At 50.8% G+C, this 21,677-nt stretch overlaps 1 protein-coding gene across 1 annotated transcript; it reads right to left on the reverse strand.

Annotated features, from left to right (window-relative positions):
- Positions 1 to 316: 316 nt before the first annotated feature.
- WDR82 (WD repeat domain 82) lies at positions 317 to 21,611 on the reverse strand. The gene is made up of 9 exons (XM_075321627.1): positions 21,115 to 21,611; positions 18,704 to 18,801; positions 4,149 to 4,215; positions 3,821 to 3,920; positions 3,617 to 3,733; positions 3,317 to 3,472; positions 3,171 to 3,240; positions 2,955 to 3,097; positions 317 to 1,300 (listed from the first exon to the last, which is right to left on the reverse strand). The coding sequence occupies exons 1-9, from the start codon at positions 21,273 to 21,275 to the stop codon at positions 1,271 to 1,273; spliced, it is 942 nt and encodes a 313-aa protein (XP_075177742.1). The 5' UTR covers positions 21,276 to 21,611; the 3' UTR covers positions 317 to 1,270.
- Positions 21,612 to 21,677: the final 66 nt, after the last annotated feature.

Here is a 21,677-nt window from a genome sequence, read left to right on the forward strand (position 1 = left end):
CATGTAATGCCTCCAATACTAACCCTGTTATGGATCAGCTTCATTTTTGCAACAAAAAAAATAATAATTATAAAAATATACATATATTATATAATATACGTCTATTATATAATATATGTATATTATATAATATATGTATAATATACGTAAATTATATATTATATAATATACGTATATAATATATATATATATATATATAATATAATTATATACGGATAATATATATATATATATATATATATATATATATATATATATATATATAAAATATAATTATATACGTATAATATATATATATATATATTATATTATTATTATATATATAAAAATCACAAAATGAATTGATGTCTCATGGTGAAATTTGATGTCTAAAAAAATAGGAAGAACAGAACCAGAAAATCTGATAACGGGATACAACATTTCACATGGGGGGGGGGGGAACCTCTGCAAATTCTATGCTTTATCTTCTGCTCCAGATGCATCCAAAGCTGCAATCTTGATTGATCGGACGCTGCGGATGCTGGGCATGTATGGAGCAGCACTCCAATACCCAATGATAGTAGTTAAGGTATATGTGTCTGCTGCTATGGTGAACTGCATTGGGCCCTTGAAGTGTGACAGCCGCCTTGAGTATCAGGAACCAAAAAAAGAAAGTCTTCTTCCAGGGGAAATCTGGGCCTGATATGTGGCCGCACTAACATACATAAACCCATATTCAGGACCCGGATGAACAGCTCCGGGGCATGAGACAAAGCAGAGGATTGAAAGAGCTGGAAACATTAACCAAACCCCCAAAAACAGAAGCAGAACCCCTCCACTGGAGAGGAAATACTAGGCTGAATGGGCACAAGCGCCACTCCTCGGCTTTACTTTACTGTCCATCATAAAGATAAAAGTTTATAATTAATCGCCCCCTGAAGAGTCCTCGCTCCCCGGCACCAAAGGCTTCTGGAAAGTGGCTGTAAATGTAAGTCTTCAACCCTCTGCGGGGGCCGGGATAAGTCAATGTGCCCAAAAATATACATATATAAAAAAAGAACTGCAGAGCACCGTCCGTGGCACCACAGAGGGACCCCCAGCAGTGGGGAATAACGGGAATTAAAAGAAAAGAGCGGCACAGGAAAAAAAAAAAAATCCGCCATCTGTAAGGGACGAGACGAAGACTCTTTAATCAGCAGTGACACGAAAAGTGGACGCTGTGTCACATCTGACGGGAGTGGTAACGATGGAGAACGCAGGGAGGTCAGCCGGGGTGGGGGATGGGCGCTCTTTAGTCATCAATGGTCGGCAGCCAGAAAGCCTAGAGTAAGAGAAAGAATTACCATACAGGACAGACAACACAGGAAAATGCCTGATAGAGGTGGATGTATCATAATGGAAGGTACTCAACTGAAACCGGGCAAGAGCCCCCCATCTGTCAGAATCTCAAACTGGAGGAGAGCAGTGCCAGGGCCTGAGTCAAGAGGGGGCACTGACCATTGTCAAAATGATGTGCATCACCGCGACTTGGGACTTAAAAAGGCACCCAAAAGATTGGGGTGCTCACATTGGTACCAGGGACTTAATATCCGGGGTGTCCCATTCATTTTAGGCTGGTGTTTCCTTGACTTTCATCCCTTAACCTAGGGGGGTCTGTCGCTTTAGGTGCTTCTTGGGGTCTAACATTTGCCTTCAACCATGAGTAGTTCTGGGTGCATATTAATAATCGCTGCCTAACTGTCCCTGTATATAGTAGTATACATAAAGAGATCTTAGAAAAAGTATTTCAATAGATCCTTCATGATATGCTAATGAGGCCAGGGACTAGTCACAAGGGCGTTAGTTCCTGCTTTCATTCCACCTTGTTAGCATGCCCACAGGGATGTGCTAACATGCTAATACAATTCCTATTGCCTGTTATTGGCGGTGACACGCGTACTTGTGTCCGCTGTCACTGCTTCAGACGCCAGCTTTAGGGTCAGTGCGCATGATCAGAAGTCAAAGCACTTCTGGTCATGCGCACTAGACCTTTTTGAAGCCAGGACAAGTAGACCCGGCTTCATAGTGCGCATGACCGGAAGTGTGATGACTTCTGATCACGCGCACTGACCCTAAAGCTGGCGACTGAAGCAGTGACAACGGACACAGGTACATGCGTCACCACTTATGATGCTGGGCTGAATAGCATGTTAGCACGCCCCTGTGGGTGTGCCAACATGCAAAGAGGAAAGAAGGAGAGCAGGAACTAACACCTTTGCGACTAGTCCCCTCGCTCATTAGCATATCATAAAGGATCTTGAGAAATAGTTTTTTCTAAAGATCTTTTATCTAAGCAACTAGATACAGGGACTAATTTTGTAATATCCAAGGCACCGAAGACTCCAATAAGAAAAATCTTTATTGGTTCCAATATACATGAAGGGATAAAAACAGTGGCGTTTCGGCCAACGCAGGGCCTTCATCAAGTCATAAAAATGTAAACCTTTTTATGGCTTGATAAAGGCCCTGCATTGGCTGAAACATCGCTGTTTTTATTCCCTCATGTACATTGGGACCAATAAAGATTTTTCTAATTGGTGAAGGAGTCTTCGGTGCCTTGGATATTCCAAAATTGGATTTGCTTTGCAGCATTTGGAGGGCTGCAGAAAGCTGCACAAACGGTTGGAGTGGTGCGTGGGAGACCCGTCTTACACTAGATACAGGGACCAATAAGCAGGGATTGGCAATATGCACCCAGAACTGCTCGTTGTTCTGGGTGCATATTGCACCTGACAGGTTCCCTTTAACTGCCAGGTCCGGTAGGGCTTGGTCATCTTTAGTCTGGAGGCCAAGATAACTTGGGGGCTGAAGTCTGCTTTTCCTACCAATAGTAAATAGTTCCATAAAGTGTTGGGAAATGCTGACGGCAGTGGTCATGGATCTTCAGTATCACGGGTCAAGTGTATGGTGGGGCGTATAACCAGCAAGTTCCTCACCATGTTGGAGCAGGCACTGGCAAAGGTCATGAATTTGGGGTTGAACTGCAGGCAGGTGATGGGCCCGGTGTGCTTGCCGTCCAGCACGGCCACCTTCATGCCACTCTCCCCATTCCACACATGGATCTTCCCATCTTCTGACCCTGCACAGACAAGACATTAGCAATGTGCACAGAAAAGACAAGATAGGAGAAGTGGGATCTGCCCTCATCTTACCGATCATGATGAACTGAGAATCCGGAGTGAAGGAGGCTTCCAGGGTGACGCCTTTATTGTTATTATACCCCTGCCACGAAGAGAATCCATTGTTATTCTGGACATCACTCCCATCGGGCACATGGTCACTCAATCCAACTACTCACCCCGAACATGTGCAGCACGGCCCCTTTAAACGCATCCACAAGCCGCAGGGAGCCACCATTAGTCGACAGAAGTATTAGTTTCCCGTCGTTGCTAAATTTGAGCGATGTCCACTCACAGGTCCGGTCATAATTCATCTTGAAGGTGGCGAATGGACCCTGCAAAAATAAAGATGGAACCCTGCACTAAATCACCTGCTTTCTATCACATCAGCTCTTGATGAGCAACTGCCCATATATCCATATAACCCTTAACCGCCCTTGATCCATAGACCATAAATTTTCAATAACGGCCTCATGTACCTTATCAAAGGAGCGCAGATCATAAAGCTTCACCATCTCAGAATTCACCCCCGCTGCAAATATAAGGCCCTCGGGGTCGAATGAGCACACTGGCTTCCCCTGCAGCTGCATCAGACCCTGTGTAGAGGGAAGAGAGGGAGCCCGTCAGCAGGAAGGTTCCAAGTTGTATCAATGGAATGGCACAGCGGGGGAGACAACACTGACCTGACAGTTTGGAGAGCGAAGATCCCATAACCTGATGGTTTTATCCAAAGATCCAGAAATAAAGGCATCATCTACAGGAGACATGGAGAGAGCCACAACCCTGGAGAAACAAGAGAAGAATTTGATGACAAAGAAGGAGGCACCAATAATTTGGGAGAGGGGTTAACCACCATGATGAGGATGTACCGAGCCCAGAAAAGTGAAATAGTCATCAGAAAGTGTGACCCTGACCGATGTAACGGCACAATAGAGACCACAAATACTGAAGGCGAAAGAAGAGCAAAGCTCCAACTATAACTACAGAAAGTGCAACTCTGCCTGCACTCACCTCTTCATGTGGCCTGGAAAATACCGGATGTACTTATTGTCATGGAGAGACAAGTATCGGATAGTATCTGCAGGAGAAAATATAGAAAAATTATCCATCATAAGTGTGGTCAGCTACATCCTGTTTTATATTCCAGAGCTGCACTCACTATTCTGCTGGTGCAGTCACTGTGTATATACACATTACATTACTTATCCTGTACTGATCCTGAGATACACCCTGTATTATACTCCAGAGCTGCACTCACTATTCTGCTGTTGGAGTCACTGTGTACATACAGTCATGGCCTAAAGTGTTGGCACCCTTGAAATTGTTCCAAAAAATGAAGTATTTCTCCCAGAAAATTATTGAAGAGCAGCTATGCAATAAAGATGAGAATCCTTATTGCACAGAAGCACAGCAATTAACCTTTCCTCTCCTACTGGCTATCACAAAGTATCCTCGATATCGGGGCAGCAGAAGCTGGTTTTCCAAGTTTTTTTTTCCTATCACTATATCTCAGATCAGACCCTATTTTGCGCTTTTGTTTCCTTTTATCTAGAAAATTACACATTGTCATTCACATGTTTATTTCCTTTGTACTGGAACACAAAAAAGAAGGGAATTTTGTTTACTTACCGTAAATTCCTTTTCTTCTAGCTCCAATTGGGAGACCCAGACAATTGGGTGTATAGCTATGCCTCCGGAGGCCACACAAAGTATTACACTAAAAGTGTAAAGCCCCTCCCCTTCAGCCTATACACCCCCCGTGCTGCCACGGGCTCATCAGTTTTGGTGCAAAAGCCCGAAGGAGGAAAAAATTATAAACTGGTTTAAAGTAAATTCAATCCGAAGGAATATCGGAGAACTGAAACCATTTAACATGAACAACATGTGTATACAAAAACAGGGGCGGGTGCTGGGTCTCCCAATTGGAGCTAGAAGAAAAGGAATTTACGGTAAGTAAACAAAATTCCCTTCTTCTTTGTCGCTCCTTATTGGGAGACCCAGACAATTGGGACGTCCAAAAGCAGTCCCTGGGTGGGTAAATAATACCTCATAATAGAGCCGTAACGGCTCCGTCCTACAGGTGGGCAACTGCCGCCTGAAGGACTCGCCTACCTAGGCTGGCATCTGCCGAAGCATAGGTATGCACCTGATAGTGTTTCGTGAAAGTGTGCAGGCTCGACCAGGTAGCTGCCTGACACACCTGCTGAGCCGTAGCCTGGTGTCGCAAGGCCCAGGACGCTCCCACGGCCCTGGTAGAATGGGCCTTCAGTCCTGAGGGAACCGGAAGCCCCGAGGAACGGTAAGCTTCGAGAATTGGTTCCTTGATCCACCGAGCCAGGGTTGACTTGGAAGCTTGTGTCCCTTTACGCTGGCCAGCGACAAGGACAAAGAGTGCATCCGAGCGGCGCAGGGGCGCCGTACGAGAAATGTAGAGTCTGAGTGCTCTCACCAGATCTAACAAGTGCAAATCCTTTTCACATTGGTGAACTGGATGAGGACAAAACGAGGGTAAGGAGATGTCCTGATTGAGATGAAAAGTGGGCAAGGCAAATGGGCAGGGAGAAAATCCCTGAGCAGAGCACCACGACAGGAATATTTTCCACGTCCTGTGGTAGATCTTGGCGGACGTTGGTTTCCTAGCCTGTCTCATAGTGGCAATGACCTCTTGAGATAATCCTGAAGACGCTAGGATCCAGGACTCAATGGCCACACAGTCAGGTTGAGGGCCGCAGAATTCAGATGGAAAAACGGCCCTTGAGACAGCAAATCTGGTCGGTCTGGCAGTGTCCACGGTTCGCCGACCGTGAGATGCCACAGATCCGGGTACCACGACCTCCTCGGCCAGTCTGGAGCGACGAGGATGACGCGGCGGCAGTCGGCCCTGATCTTGCGTAACACTCTGGGCAACAGTGCCAGAGGAGGAAACACATAAGGAAGCCGAAACTGCGACCAATCCTGAACTAAGGCGTCAGCCGCCAGAGCTCTGATCTTGAGATCGAGCCATGAATGTTGGGACCTTGTTGTGGTGCCGTGACGCCATTAGGTCGACGTCCGGCATCCCCCAGCGGCAACAGATCTCCTGAAACACGTCCGGGTGAAGGGACCATTCCCCTGCGTCCATGCCCTGGCGACTGAGAAAGTCTGCTTCCCAGTTTTCTACGCCCGGGATGTGAACTGCGGATATGGTGGATGCTGTGGCTTCCACCCACAGCAGAATCCGCCGGACTTCCTGGAAGGCTTGCCGACTGCGTGTCCCACCTTGGTGGTTGATGTAAGCCACCGCTGTGGAGTTGTCCGACTGAATTCGGATCATCTGCTTGCCTTCCAGCCACTGCTGGAACGCTTTTAGGGCAAGATACACTGCCCTCATCTCCAGAACATTGATCTGAAGTGAGGACTCTTGCTGAGTCCACGTACCCTGAGCCCTGTGGTGGAGAAAGACCGCTCCCCACCCTGACAGACTCGCGTCCGTCGTGACCACCGCCCAGGATGGGGGTAGGAAGGATTTCCCCTTCGATAATGAGGTGGGAAGAAGCCACCACCGAAGGGAAGCTTTGGTTGCCTGAGAGAGGGAGACGTTCCTGTCTAGGGACGTCGGCATCCTGTCCCACTTGCGTAGGATGTCCCATTGAAGTGGACGCAGGTGAAACTGCGCGAAAGGGACTGCTTCCATTGCTGCCACCATCTTCCCCAGGAAGTGCATGAGGCGCCTCAAGGGGTGTGACCGACCTTGAAGGAGAGATTGCACCCCTGTCTGTAGTGAACGCTGTTTGTCCAGCGGAAGCTTCACTATCGCTGGAAGAGTATGAAACTCCATGCCAAGATATGTCAGCGATTGGACCGGTGTCAGATTTGACTTTGGAAAATTGATGATCCACCCGAAACTCTGGAGAATCTCCAGAGTAACGTAGATGCTGTGTTGGCATGCCTCTTGAGAGGGTGCCTTGACCAGCAGATCGTCTAAGTAAGGTATCACTGAGTGACCCTGAGAGTGGAGGACCGCAACTACTGTAGCCATGACCTTGGTGAAAACCCTTGGGGCTGTCGCCAGGCCGAACGGCAGTGCCGCGAACTGAAGGTGTTCGTCTCCTATGGCGAAGCGCAAGAAGCGCTGATGCTCTGGAGCAATTGGTACGTGGAGATAAGCATCCTTGATATCGATCGATGCTAGGAAATCTCCTTGGGACATTGAGGCGATGACGGAGCGGAGGGATTCCATCCGGAACCGCCTGGTCCTTACGTGTTTGTTGAGCAGTTTTAGGTCCAAAACAGGACGGAAGGACCCGTCCTTCTTTGGAACCACAAACAGGTTGGAGTAGAAACCGTGACCCTGTTGCTGAAGAGGAACCGGGACCACCACTCCTTCTGCCTTCAGAATCCCCACCGCCTGCAGAAGAGCCTTGGCTCGCTCGGGAGGCGGAGATGTTCTGAAGAATCGAGTCGGAGGACGAGAGCTGAACTCTATCCTGTAACCGTGAGACAAAATGTCTCTCACCCAACGGTCTTTTACTTGTGGCAGCCAGGTGTCGCAAACGCGGGAGAGCCTGCCACCGACCGAGGATGCGGTGTGAGGAGGCCGTAAGTCATGAGGAAGCCGCCTTAGTAGCGGCACCTCCGGCGGTCTTTTTAGGGCGTGATTTAGACCGCCATGCGTCGGAGTTCCTCTGATCCTTCTGCGGCCTTTTGGACGAGGAGAATTGGGACCTGCCCGCACCCCGAAAGGACCGAAACCTCGACTGTCCCCTCCTCTGTTGGGGTGTTTTTGGTTTGGCCTGGGGTAAGGATGTTTCCTTTCCCTTGGATTGTTTGATGATTTCATCCAATCTCTCACCAAACAAATGGTCGCCAGAAAATGGCAATCCAGTTAAGCACTTTTTGGAAGCCGAATCTGCCTTCCATTCCCGCAGCCACAAGGCCCTGCGTATTGCCACCGAATTGTCGGCTGCAACCGCCGTACGGCTCGCAGAGTCCAGGACAGCATTAATAGCGTAGGACGCAAATGCCGACGTTTGAGAGGTTATGGACGCCACCTGCGGCGCAGACGTACGTGTGAGTGCGTCAATTTGCGCCTGACCAGCTGAGATAGCTTGGAGTGCCCATACGGCTGCGAATGCTGGAGCAAAAGACGCGCCGATAGCTTCATAGATGGATTTCAACCATAGCTCCATCTGTCTGTCAGTGGCATCCTTGAGTGAAGCTCCATCTTCCACTGCAACTATGGATCTAGCCGCAAGTCTGGAGATTGGAGGATCCACCTTGGGACACTGAGTCCAGCCCTTGACCACGTCAGGGGGGAAAGGGTAACGTGTATCCTTAAGGCGCTTGGAAAAACGCTTATCTGGACAAGCTCGGTGTTTCTGGACTGCCTCTCTGAAGTCAGAGTGGTCCAGAAACATACTCTTTGTACGCTTGGGAAACCTGAAACGGAATTTCTCCTGCTGAGAGGCTGACTCCTCCACTGGAGGAGCTGAGGGAGAAATATCCAACATTTCATTGATGGACGCAATAAGATCATTCACTATGGCGTCCCCATCAGGAGTATCAAGGTTGAGAGCGGCTTCAGGATCAGAATCCTGATCAGCTACCTCCGCTTCATCATACAGAGAGTTCTCTCGCTGAGACCCTGAACATTGTGATGATGTCGAGGGGATATCATAGCGAGCTCGCTTAATCGGTCTGGGGCTGCGGTCCGTGTCAGAGACCTCACCCTGGGATCCATGAGACACCCCGGGAGGACATTGCTGTTCCAACTGAGGGGGACCAGGGGGCAATGATTCCACAGTGCCCCTGGCTTGAGATGCCGGCCTGGACTGCAAGGCTTCTAATATCTTAGCCATAGTCTCAGAAAGTCTTTCAGTAAAAACTGCAAACTCCGTCCCTGTCACCTGGACAGTGTTAACAGGTGGTTCTCCCTGGGCCACCCTTAGCAGAGGCTCCGGCTGAGAAAGTGCCACAGGGGCCGAGCATTGCACACAATGAGGGTCAGTGGAACCTGCCGGCAGTATAGCCGTACATGCTGCACAGGCAGCATAGTAAGTCTGTGCTTTGGCACCCTTGCTATTTGTGGACGACATGCTGTTGTCTCCTCTGAGCAATACAGGAGGGTATATAGACAAAAATCAACAGTGCACCATACAGTGTAAAGTATAGTCTATAATCATATAATCTATAAGTACACTTCTGCACTAGTGGGGCCAGCACCACAGGTGCTGCTTACCGCCTGCGCAAAGCGGTTGTGTGGGCACCAGAAATCCTGCCTGGGTCTCCCTGAGCTTGTCTCTCCTCTCCAGCGTTAGCAGAGCTGAGAGGAATGGCTGCCGGCGTCCTGAGGAGAGGAGGGAGCCGTGGGCGTGACCCAGAAAAGTGCGGGAACTGGTGCCCCACTGTGCAGAGTGAGGGGGGTGGAGTATGCAAAGCATGCTCCAGCCCTCAGTGCTGCCGTCCTGTACAGCGTCCCGCCCTTCCCCTGATTGGCAGGGCTGGGGGCGGGAAGAAAACGAGACTAGGCCGCAAAAGCCGGGGACTCGAGTTATAAGCGCGGCCGCCGTATAAGCGCGGTCGGCGCGGAAGTCCCCGGCTCACTAACAGTCCCAGCCGCGCCGCAGTGATAACCATGGCAGCGGCGGTCAGCGCGGCAGTCCCCCTACACGAACACACTCAGCGACGCTGAAGTGTGTAATGGCACAAACGCAGTCAGCGCTGCTGTCCCCGGTGCACTAGCACACCCAGCAATGCTGGAGTGTTGCTGTGCGCGGTCCCCACGGGGACACAGAGTACCTCAAAGTAGCAGGGCCATGTCCCTGAACGATACTCGGCTCCTATCCAGCATGGTCCTCAGGAGCTGTGGATGGAGCACGGTCTCCTGTGCCTGGAGACCGAAAGGATCCCACTTCACCCAGAGCCCTAATTGAGGGATGGGGAAGGAAAGCAGCATGTGGGCTCCAGCCTCCGTACCCGCAATGGATACCTCAACCTTAACAACACCGCCGACAAGAGTGGGGTGAGAAGGGAGCATGCTGGGGGCCCTGTTATGGGCCCTCTTTTCTTCCATCCGACATAGTCAGCAGCTGCTGCTGACTAAGCTGTGGAGCTATGCGTGCATGTCTGACCTCCTTCGCACAAAGCATAAAAACTGATGAGCCCGTGGCAGCACGGGGGGTGTATAGGCTGAAGGGGAGGGGCTTTACACTTTTAGTGTAATACTTTGTGTGGCCTCCGGAGGCATAGCTATACACCCAATTGTCTGGGTCTCCCAATAAGGAGCGACAAAGAAAGAATTTTGTTTACTTACCGTAAATTCTTTTTCTTATAGTTCCGACATGGGAGACCCAAACCACGGGTGTATAGCTACTGCCTCCGGAGGACACACAAAGTACTACACTAAAAGTGTAGCTCCTCCCTCCGAGCATATACACTCCCCGGATGACAAATCCAACCCAGTTTAGTGCCAAAGCTGAAGGAGGACATCCACCCATAAGTAGAGATAGAGTAAAACCCGGAACAACCGGAACTTCTGTCTACAACAACAGCCGGTGAAAACACACGGAACAAGAAAGCTGCCAACAGGCAACAGGGAGGGTGCTGGGTCTCCCATGTCGGAACTATAAGAAAAAGAATTTACGGTAAGTAAACAAAATTCTCTTTTTCTTTATCGTTCCTTATGTGAGACGCAAACCATGGGACGTCTCAAAGCAGTCCATGGGTGGGAAATAAACAGAAACCGAGAAGTAGGCGAAACCTAACTTCACAAATGGGCGACAGCCGTCCGAAGGATGCGTCTGCCCAAGCTCGCATCTGCCGAAGCATGAGCATGCACTTGGTAGTGCTTCGAAAGAGAGTGCAGACTAGACCAAGTGGCAGCCTGACAGACCTGCTGAGCCGTAGCCCAAGAGGCACCGACGGCTCTGGTCGAGTGCGCCTTAATCCCCGGCGGGGGAGGCATCTGAGAACATTGGTAGGCATCGGATATGGCCGACCTATTCAATGAGCTAGGGTCGGTTTAGAAGCCGAGAGACCTTTGCGCTGACGTGTGGTCAGCACACAAGAGAGGTGCACCGCCTAAGAAACAGCGGTGCGTGACACATAGATCCGGAGCGTCCGCACCAAATCTAAAGCATGCAACGCTTTCTCAAAGCGATGCATAGGGGCCGAACAAATGGAAGCCAATGAAATGTCCTGGTTAAGGTGGAAAGGAGACACCACCTTAGGGAGAAGGCCCGGAGTTGGACGGAGAACCACCTTGTCTTGGTGAAAAAAAACAAAAAGGGTGACTCCGAAGAGAGCACAGTCAAATAAGAGACTCTCCTGAGAGAAATTATGGCCACCAGAAAGACCACTTTCTGTGAAAGACTAAACAACGAAACCTCCCTAAGAGGCTCAAAGGGGGGTTTCTGTAAGGCCATGAGGACCAGAGTAAGGTCTCAGGGATCCAGAGACCGCCGGTAAGGCGGAATGATGTGAGATGCGCCCTGCATGAAGGTGCGCACCTGGGCCAGTCGGGCGATATGCCGCTGGAACAATGCTGACAGAGCCGAGACCTGTCCCTTGAGGGAATGAGGGACAGACCTAGCTGCAGGCCGGACTGTAGAAAGGACAGGATGGTCGGCAAGGAAAAAACGGCCAAGGAGCATGGCCGGAAGAACGACACCAGGACAGGAAAATTCTCCAAGTCCTGAGGTAAATCCTGGCCGAGGAAGACTTCCGAGCCTGAGTCATAATGAAGATGACCTCGGAAGGAATGCCTGAAGCCGTAAGGATTCAGGGTTCAAGAGCCACGCCGTCAATCTGAGAGCCGCAGAATTGTTGTGGAAAACGGACCCTCTGAGAGAACGTCTGGCCGGTCCGGGAGATGCCACAGCACCTCTACGAACAGACGGAGCAGGTCTGGGAACCAAGCTCGCCTGGGCCTGGGGCGATGAGTACGACCCGACGACCCTCCATTTTGATCTTGCGCAGGACTCTGGGCAAGAGAGCTAGAGGGGGAAACACGTAGGCCAGACGGAACTGGGACCAATCTGGAACCAGCACGTCCGCTGCCAAGGCCTGAGGATCGTGGGAGCGAGCCACGTAAACCGGGACCTTGTTGTTGTGCCGGGATGCCATTAGATCCACTTCCGGAGTGCCCTGACCGGAACACTGCCGGATGCAGGGCTCACCCGCCGCTGTCCACGGTTTGACGGCTGAGATAATCTGCCTCCCAGTTTATTGCGCCTGGGATGTGGACTGCGGATATGGTGGACTTGGAGTCCTCCGTCCACTGAAGGATATGTTGAACTTCCAACATTGCTAGGCGGCTGCGAGTCCAAGGACTACAGCCCTGATTTCTAGCACATTGATCGAGAGGGCTGATTCGGACGGAGTCCAAGTGCCCTGTGCTCGGTGGTGGAGAAACTGCTCCCCAGCCGGATAGACTGGCATCCGTGGTGAGAATCACCCAGGACGGGGCCAGAAAGGAGCGTCCCTGGTACAGAGAGAGGGGCCGAAGCCACCACTTAAAGAGAGCTCCTGGTCTGTGGCGACAGAGCCACCAGTCTGTGCAAGGAAGAAGTCCCTTGCCCCAACAGCGGAAAATGTCCAGCTGCAGGGGACGCAGATGGAACTGGCAAGGGGAACCGCTTCTATTGACGCCACCATCTGACCCAGCACCTGCATGAGGTGCCTGATGGAATGACGGCGGAGCCTCAGCAGAGAGCGGACCGCCAGATGAAGAGACTGCTGTTTGACTAAGGGCAGCTTCACAAGTGCCAGCAGAGTCTCGAATTGCATCCCCAGGTACGTAAGTTCCTGGGTCGGGGTCAGAGTGGACTTGGAAGCGTGGCGAGAGTGAGCGAGACACTCCGCTGAGAGTGAGCGAGACACTCCGCTGAGAGTGAGCGAGACACTCCGCTGAGAGTGAGCGAGACACTCCGCTGAGAGTGAGCGAGACACTCCGCTGAGAGTGAGCGAGACACTCCGCTGAGAGTGAGCGAGACACTCCGCTGAGAGTGAGCGAGACACTCCGCTGAGAGTGAGCGAGACACTCCGCTGAGAGTGAGCGAGACACTCCGCTGAGAGTGAGCGAGACACTCCGCTGAGAGTGAGCGCTGACAGTCTGCACTGGATGAAGCCCTGACTAGAAGGGCGTCCAGGTAAGGAATCACTACCAACCCCTGGAGGAGCAGAACCGCAACTGGTGAATACACGAGGGGCCGTGGCTAACCCAAGGGGAGAGCCACGATTGGAAATGTTCCTCTCCGATTACAAAACGTAGCCAACGCTGGTGTGAAACTGCGAATGGCACAAGCAGAGAGACATCTCTGATGTCGATGGATGCTAAGAAATCTCCTTGGGTCATTGACTGATCGCAGAGATTTCTGCAAAATTGCCGCACCTGAACATGCTTGTTGAGAAGCTTTGAGATCCAGGTCGGAAAGCACCGTCCTTTTCGGGGACTAGGAAGAGATTTGAGTAGAAATCTCAGAACCGTTCCCAGTCGGGAACTGGTACAATTACTCCATTGGCCTGCAAGAATGCCACGGCCTGTGAGAAGGCGGCGGCCTTGGAGCAGGGGGGAGTTGTCAGAAAAAAATCTGTTTTGTAGCCGTGGGAGAGGGAAACCCACACCCACTGATCGAAGACGTGTCGCAACCACACGTCGCCCAAGAGGGAGAGCCTGCCACCGACCAAGTACGTTACTGGCGCGGCCAGATAATCAAGAGGAGGCTGCCCTGGTGGCAGCAGCTCCTGCCGACTTAGGACACGGCTTCATGCGCCAGTTGGTTTACGGACCTTGGCTGAGTTAGTGGACGAGGCCGAGGGCTTAGAGGACGACCAGTTAGAGGAAACGAAGGGAACGAAACCTCGACTGGTTCCTGCCCTGGAAGGTTTCCTGGGTTGTGGCATGGAAGTACTCTTCCTGCCAAAAGCTTCCTTAATAATTTCATCCAGTTGTTCACCGAATAGACTGGTCCCAGCAAAAGGGAGTCCAGCAAGGAACTTCTTAAGAAGCCTCTGCCTTCCACTCTCGAAGCCACAGGAACCTGCGGGATAGCGAGGGAAGTAGCCGAGGCCACCGCAGTGCGGTGACAGTCTCCAGCTATAGGATGAAAAGACTGAAGCCTGGAAGTTAAGGCAACCAATTCGGGCATAAAGGCCCTGGTGAGGGAATGCATCTCCTCCCGAGAAGCAGAGATGGCTTTGAGAGCCCGCACTGCTGCAAAAGATGGGGAGAATGAGGCCCCTGCCGCCTCATATATACATTTGGCCAGAAGGACAACCTGGCGGACAGTGGGATCCTCAGAGAGGAGCCGTCAGCCACTGATACAACTGTCCGGGCTGAAAGTCTAGACCCCGGAGGGTCCACCCTTGGTGAATGAGCCCACTCCTTGACCACCATTGGTGGAAAGGGGAAACAGTCATCAGAACCACGCTCTGGGAAGCGTCTGTCAGGACAGGCTCTGGGCTTGGTCACAGTGACCTGAATGCTGGAGTGGATAAGGAACACACTCCTTGTACTCCTAGGCAAGGTATACTGATGCTTTTCTGCCAAAGAGGGGTGCTCCCCTGAAACAGGCGGATTGAGGTCCAGTACAAATATAATGGACGCAATCAAATCATTAGCATCTGCGTCACTTTCGGACAGATCAACAGGGTACATGGAGAGCGTCCGAGCCCCCAGTAAGTCAGAAGTACGCTTAAAGCGTTTGTCAGGACAGGCCCTGGGTTTAGTCACAGTGGCCTGCTCTCTTAGGTGAGATAAACTGGTGTTTTTCTACCCGAGAAGCCTGTTCTTCTGACACTGGAGGGATAAGGTCCAGAACGGAGTTAATGGACGCTATCAAAACGCTAACATCTGCATCACCATCGGTATCAATGGGGTACATAGACGAAGCGTCTGAGCCCACAATAAGGGCATCCTCCTCGCCTTGTGACTCGGCCCGTGAGGCAGAGCCGTGGGACGAGGAAGGAGAGGAGTCCCTGCGTCTCCGTTTAGGAGGACGGGGTCTGGGATTAGGTGAAACAGACTCTGTGAGCTCTGCAGAGCGAGCTGGAGCAGCAGAGGCACCCTGAGAAGGGGGCTGATGCATGCTTAGCAGCGTCCGAGACAACTGTCCAATGGAGTCTGCAAGGGACTGGGAAATAGCATTGGAAAAAGATGCTACCCAAGCCGGGGGTGCAGCCTGGGGAGACTCCAGGCTGAGGCACCACCACATTAGAACAGGCATTACAGTGTGGGTCTGCAATACGAGCTTGCATGCAGAGTATGTAGAGCCTTGGAGCCTTGCTCCTAGTGTGAGACATGCTGCTGAGGAGGAGGTTCTATAATAAAGAATTAACTCCTTCAGAATGCCCTGAAAGTGTATAAAAGTGCACAACCAGAGGTTGTGACTTATCAGACCGCTATTATGTGTGCCCTCCGGATACCAAGCCTGGACCCCCAGCCAGATATTCACTCCTTCTGCAGAGCAGCCAGCGCCGACCAGCGTACTAAGAACGCTGAGAAAATGGCGCCAGAGTGAGGGGGGGGGGGGCGGGAATCGGAGGGCTAAGGAGATGTACAGGGGAGGGAATCATCTCCTCCGAGAGGAGTGTCCTCCCCTGTGCAGAGCGGCCGGCGGGCGGCGCTGCAGTGTCCCCCTGCATGACTGACATGCAGGGGAACGAAACGAAACTAGGCCGCGGCTGAAGCCGGGGCCTAGAGTTATGCATGCGGCCGACAATCAGGCATCATCGGCGCGGTTCTCAGTAAAAACCGTGGAACCGGCCGGAAACACAGTAAAAAGCAGCATTATTAAAGTACATCACTGTCCCCCCCAATAAAAGTGCCCCACATTGCAGAAGGACCCTCTGAATAACGTCTCTATACTTAGCTTTGAGACGCAGGGCCCAGTCCCTGGGTGGGGTGGGGGTTCAGTGCTCCGTCCAGCAGGGTCCTGCAAAAGGGCTGCGGATGGAGGCCGGTCTCCTGCAAGGCAGTGAGAACCGTGTTGGCTCTAACTTCAAGCCAGAGCCCTAAGGGATGGTGAAGGAGCGCGGCATGAAGGGCTCCTGCCCTGAAGTCAACCTTAACAGCACCACCGCCAGGGGGGTGAGAAGGGACATGCCGGGAGTCCAGTGGACCCGCTTTTCTTCCAAATCTTTAGAAAAAATGAAAAATCAAAAGAGGATGCATGTGTGTGTGTGACCTCCTGAACACAAAGCATGAAACTGGGTTGGATTTGTCATCCGGGGAGTGTATATGCTCGGAGGGAGGAGCTACACTTTTAGTGTAGTACTTTGTGTGTCCTCCGGAGGCAGTAGCTATACACCCATGGTTTGGGTCTCCCATAAGGAACGATAAAGAAATAAAAAGGCAAACTGAACATAATTTCACACAACGCTCCAAAAATGGGTTGGACAAAATTGATGGCACCTTTCCAAAATTGTTGTTAAACAACTTTGTATAAAGCATGTGATGTTCATTGACTCACCTGTGGCAAGTAACATGTGGGGGCAATAAGAAAACAACACCTGAAAGCTGTTAGAATCAACTTCTCCCCTTTTTATATTTGCATTGTGCATGCCACATTAAGCATGGAGAACAGAAAGAGAACAGAACTGTCTGAGGGCTCGAGAGCAAAAATTGTTGAAAAATATCAACAACCTCAAGGTTACAAGTCCAACTCCAGAGAGCTTGATGTTCCCTTGTCGATGGTGCACAACATAATCAAGAAGTTTACAATCCATGGCACTGTAGCTAATCTCCCTGGATGTGGACAGCAGACAAAAATTGATGAAAGATTGCAACGCAAGGTAGTCTGGGTGTGGATAAGCAGCATCAATCAAGTTCCAAAGAAATTCCAGCTGTCCTGCAGGCTCGGGGAGCATCAGTGTCAGCGCCAACTATCCGTCCACATTTGAATGAAACACTATGGAGAAGACCCAGGAGGACCCCACTGCGGATACAGGGACATAAAACGGCAAGACTGACGTTTATGAAAATTTATGCAAGCCAAAATCCTTCTGGGAAAAGTGTCTTGTGGACAGATGAGACCAGGATAGAGCTTTTTGGTAAAACAGATCATGCTACTGTTTACCAATAATGGAATGAGGCCTACAAAGAAAAGAACACAATACCTACAGTCACACATGCTGGAGGCTCAAAGATGGGTTGTGTTGCTGCCTCTGGCAATATGTGTATTAAGTGTGTGCAAAACATCATAAAATATTAAGATTACCTAAGGATTTTGTGTCACAATGTGGAGCCCAGTGTCAGACAGCTGGGTTTGCATCCTAGGTCTTGGGTCTTCCAACAGGACAATGACCCCAAACATACTTCAAACAGCCCCCAGAAATGGATGGAAACAAAGAGCTGGAGAGTTCTGAAGTGCCAGCAATGACACCAGATCTACATCCCATTGACACTTGTGGAGAGCTGTTGGGAGAAGACGCCTTGAAATATGAGAGACCTGGAGCAGTTTACATAAAGAAGTCCAAAACTCCAGGTGAGAAGAGTAAGAAGCTTGTGGACAGTTATAGGAAGCGATTGATTGCAGTTATTTATTCCAAAAGGTAAAGGGTGTGCAACCAAATATTAAATTGAGGGGGACAAGAATTTTTTATGGCCCTATTTTTGGAGTTGTGTGAAATTATGTCCAATTTGCCTTTTTCTGTGTGTTTCAATACACACAAAGGATATAAACACGTGTATAACAAAACGTGTAACTGCAATGAAAATACTTACTTTTCTGGAATAATTTCAAGGGTGCCAATACTTTCGGTCATATCCAAAAAAAACTGACCCGTACATCCAACAAATGTGAACAGGTGCTAACTGAAAAAACATAGTAACTATAAAATGCATACAGCTGCACACTGAAAAGCCAAAAATGTAGAAGGGAAAATATGGTACTGCAAAAGAGAGATACTTAGTTTATGTATTGGCCAATGCATGTAAGCTTGGAAACAAACGGCAAGGTATATCTCTGTAATCCGGGAACCTAACTAAAATGCCAAAAGGCATTTTAGTTAGGTTCCCGGATTACAGAGATTACCTTGCCGTTGGTTTTTCAGGCTTGCATGCATTGGCCAATACATAAACTAAGTATCTCTCTTTTGCAGTACCATATTTTCCCTTATACATTTTTAGCTTTTCAGTGTGCAGCTGTATGCATTTACTACTTTTGGTCATGCCTGTACATTACTTATCCTGAGTTACATCCTGCATTATCCTCCAGAGCTGCACTCACTATTCTGCTGGTGGAGTCAGTGCGTACATACATGACGTATAACCAGGTGAGGTGTGATATATTACAGAACTATAATTATATAACATAACTATAAAATACAAGCTCTGTAGGCGTCATTGTTGCTTGTGACGTGTCCCGGGCAAGGCAGTGGCCTGTACAGTTATCTCCGACCGCGGGTGATGTCACAGACCCTCAAACTGTACAAACAACTACCTCAGCCCGGGCCCACGCGGTCCGTCACTGCCTCCGGGATCGATGGACGCCATCTTTAAAGACGGTGATTAAGTCAGGAAGTCGAAGCAAAAGAGCGATTAGAAAGCTGATGCCCCAAGCGGCTATTCAGCGAGTGCAGCGTTATACCATCAATCTTGTTGGAGCTGTAGACCACGGTGTTGGCGGCGTGCGTGTAGCGGATGAGGTCCACGCCGTACTTCTTACTGTATAACGTTCGCTTGGGTCTGTGATGAAAAAAAGAAGAAAAAGTCACCAATCATTCGCTTTACGGGAACGTGTCACCTCACCACCTGCGGCTGTGAAGAATGGAAGGCACTCACCGGTATTGCTGTATCGGAATCTTTATTCAAAACGTCGGGTTACGTGCTTAGGCAACGGGGGAGGGAGGAACAAACAACACGCTGACATCGGCCGTTTCGCGCAAGATCACGGTGCTTCAACAGGTCCACCTGGACCCGTGGAAGCGCCGTGAGCAGGCACGCAACGGCCATTGTCCAGCGTGTTGTTTCTTCCTCCCTCCCCCGTTGCCTTAGCACGTCACCCGACGTTTTGAATAAAGACTCCGATACGGCAATACCGGTGAGTGCCTTCCATTCTTCACATTTTTTCTGCTTTAAAAGGAGTTGTCGGACACTGCACAATCTGAAATCTTCAACACCCATCTTCTCCTGAAGAGTAAAGGCCCCGTCACACACAGAGATAAATCTTTGGCAGATCTGTGGTTGCAGTGAAATCATGGACATATTGTTCCATTTGTACACAGCCACAAACCTGGCACTGATTGTCCACAATTTCACTGCAACCACATATCTGCCACAGATTCATCTCTGTGTGTGACAGGGCCTTTAGTGAAACGAGCAGGAAAAAAGGCGGTGGGCAATATACATTCAGCACTGAAAATACACCAAGAAGGAGAAGCGGTGAAGGATGGAGATCACAGGATGAAGATATCACTGATCTGCACATGAGGGAAAATGGAAATCACATTATCACACGCTCTGGAGTTCTCCAGTCTGGAGTCTGAGCCCTGTGCAGAAATCCCAGCACTTCCAGCCTCGGCTTCTATCACTGAGGTTATTAATGGTCGTCTGAGGAAGATTCTGCAGTTAAATGCACTTCAGCAAATCATCCAGATCCGCTGCTGGCAGCTCCTGCGTCATCACCAACCAATGACGTCCCCAATGTGCATGATGGAGACAATTCCGGAGAAGCTACAACCATGGGAGCAGGTATAGACCATGCAACCTGCTCACAGTAGTGCGAGGAACATGCGGCCTGGGGTTCACATGCTCAAGAATGGCACCTGAGACACTTCGGATAAATGGATGCGCAAGAGGGTCCACAAGAAAATCACTAATGCTGAGCAGTTAGAGCATAGGGAAGTAAGGCAAGAGGCATCCGGCTACCAGCCACCATCCCCCACCCCACCACAATCCTGGGAGTAGGACTAGAAGGATGTTCCCAGCTGAAGTCTTATGGAGTTGCCCATGTGGTCTCCAGATGGAGGCTGGAGACTGGAGTGGAGCAATGTGGCCTAATATCCTGTAGCCCCCTCTAGTCTCCATTCCCAGTCACACATAGTTCGGTGGTACATAAGATTTGGTTGTGGACCCAGAGGTGCGACCTTCTCCAGATTGTCTCAGGAGCCATTTTTCAGCACGTTAACCCCAGGCCACATGTTCCTTGCAGCCTGCGTGGCCTACACATGCTCCCATGGCTGCAGTGTCTCCGGACTTGTCTCCATCAAGCACATCGGGGACATCCTTGGTTAGTGATTTCACAGGAGCTGCCGACAGAGGATCTTGATGAATTTTTCAAATGCATTCAACGGCAGAACCTTCCTAAGACGACCAGTGATGGAAGCAAGGGCTAGAAGTGTTGGGATTTCTGCACGAGGCTCAGACTCCAGACTGGAGAAATCCAGGGGTTGTGATAAAGTTTCCGTTTCACATCATCCACAGAACACCAACGTCTCCGTCCTGTGATCTCCATCATTCACTTCTCCTCGCTGCGGTTATTTCAGTATTGAGCGCAAATCCGAACATTCGACTCGGAACAGTTTCGTTTTCCTTCTTTTGACAGAAATCGAATCTGGAAACACAATGGGGCAGAGAGGGGCGCGCGGAGGGGGACAGAGGGGGGCGCGCGGAGGGGGACAGAGAGGGGCGCGCGGAGGGGGACAGAGAGGGGCGCGCGGAGGGGGACAGAGAGGGGCGCGCGGAGGGGGACAGAGAGGGGCGCGCGGAGGGGGACAGAGAGGGGCGCGCGGAGGGGGACAGAGAGGGGCGCGCGGAGGGGGACAGAGAGGGGCGCGCGGAGGGGGACAGACAGGGCCGCGCGGAGGGGGACAGAGAGGGCCGCGCGATCATCTGATCTACGCTGTGCTTCATGTTTCTGGCGGAGTTGTCTCAGGGCCTCGTGATAACGCACGGGGTGGTGTCATCAGCGATCTTGCATAATCTACGCCGCAGGTTCCCGGTTCTGGCGGTGTGGTCCACAGAACAGGCCCCACCCCCTGCGCGCTCCTCGCCACTCACTTTCCCTCCTGGCAGTCGTACAGGACGATGGAGTCGTCGTCGCTGCTGGAGATCACCGTCTCTCCGGTTGGGCTGAAGTCAAAGCAGTTGATTTTATCCGAATTTTCACGAAAAACTTTGGCCACGCGAAAACTGCGCAGAACGTTGTCGTTCAACTTCATGGCGCCCCCAAGTTGTCAGGAAAGTGTTGAGGAGTCCGGGGGGAGGAGTCAGTAATAATCCAGGCTCCTGTGGGTGACAGCCGAGGTGTGAGGCTGGGAGCTGCTCTGGGACGAATCCCTCAGAGAAATGACAGGTTCAGGGCCACTTATAATAGACAATAGCGGACGGCCGGGAATGTCGCTGCGCTGCGGTGAGGAGAGGCCGCACAGGGTGAGTCCCTGCTTCCGGGAGCTCCGGGATAACGGAGGCTCAGATTTGGCGCCTCTCGGCCGCTCTCATTGTCTCCGCCATGTTGCTGCAGGAGCCGGGGGGAGAAGTCACGCCGTCCAAGGCACGTCTAACGTATGGCGTTTCCTATTGGCTGTAGAAGCGGTGATGCCATACGTGTGGAACGTCATGAC

The sequence above is a fragment of the Anomaloglossus baeobatrachus genome, chromosome 8, assembly GCF_048569485.1.
Source record: "Anomaloglossus baeobatrachus isolate aAnoBae1 chromosome 8, aAnoBae1.hap1, whole genome shotgun sequence".
In the NCBI taxonomy this organism is placed as follows: Eukaryota; Metazoa; Chordata; class Amphibia; order Anura; family Aromobatidae; genus Anomaloglossus; species Anomaloglossus baeobatrachus.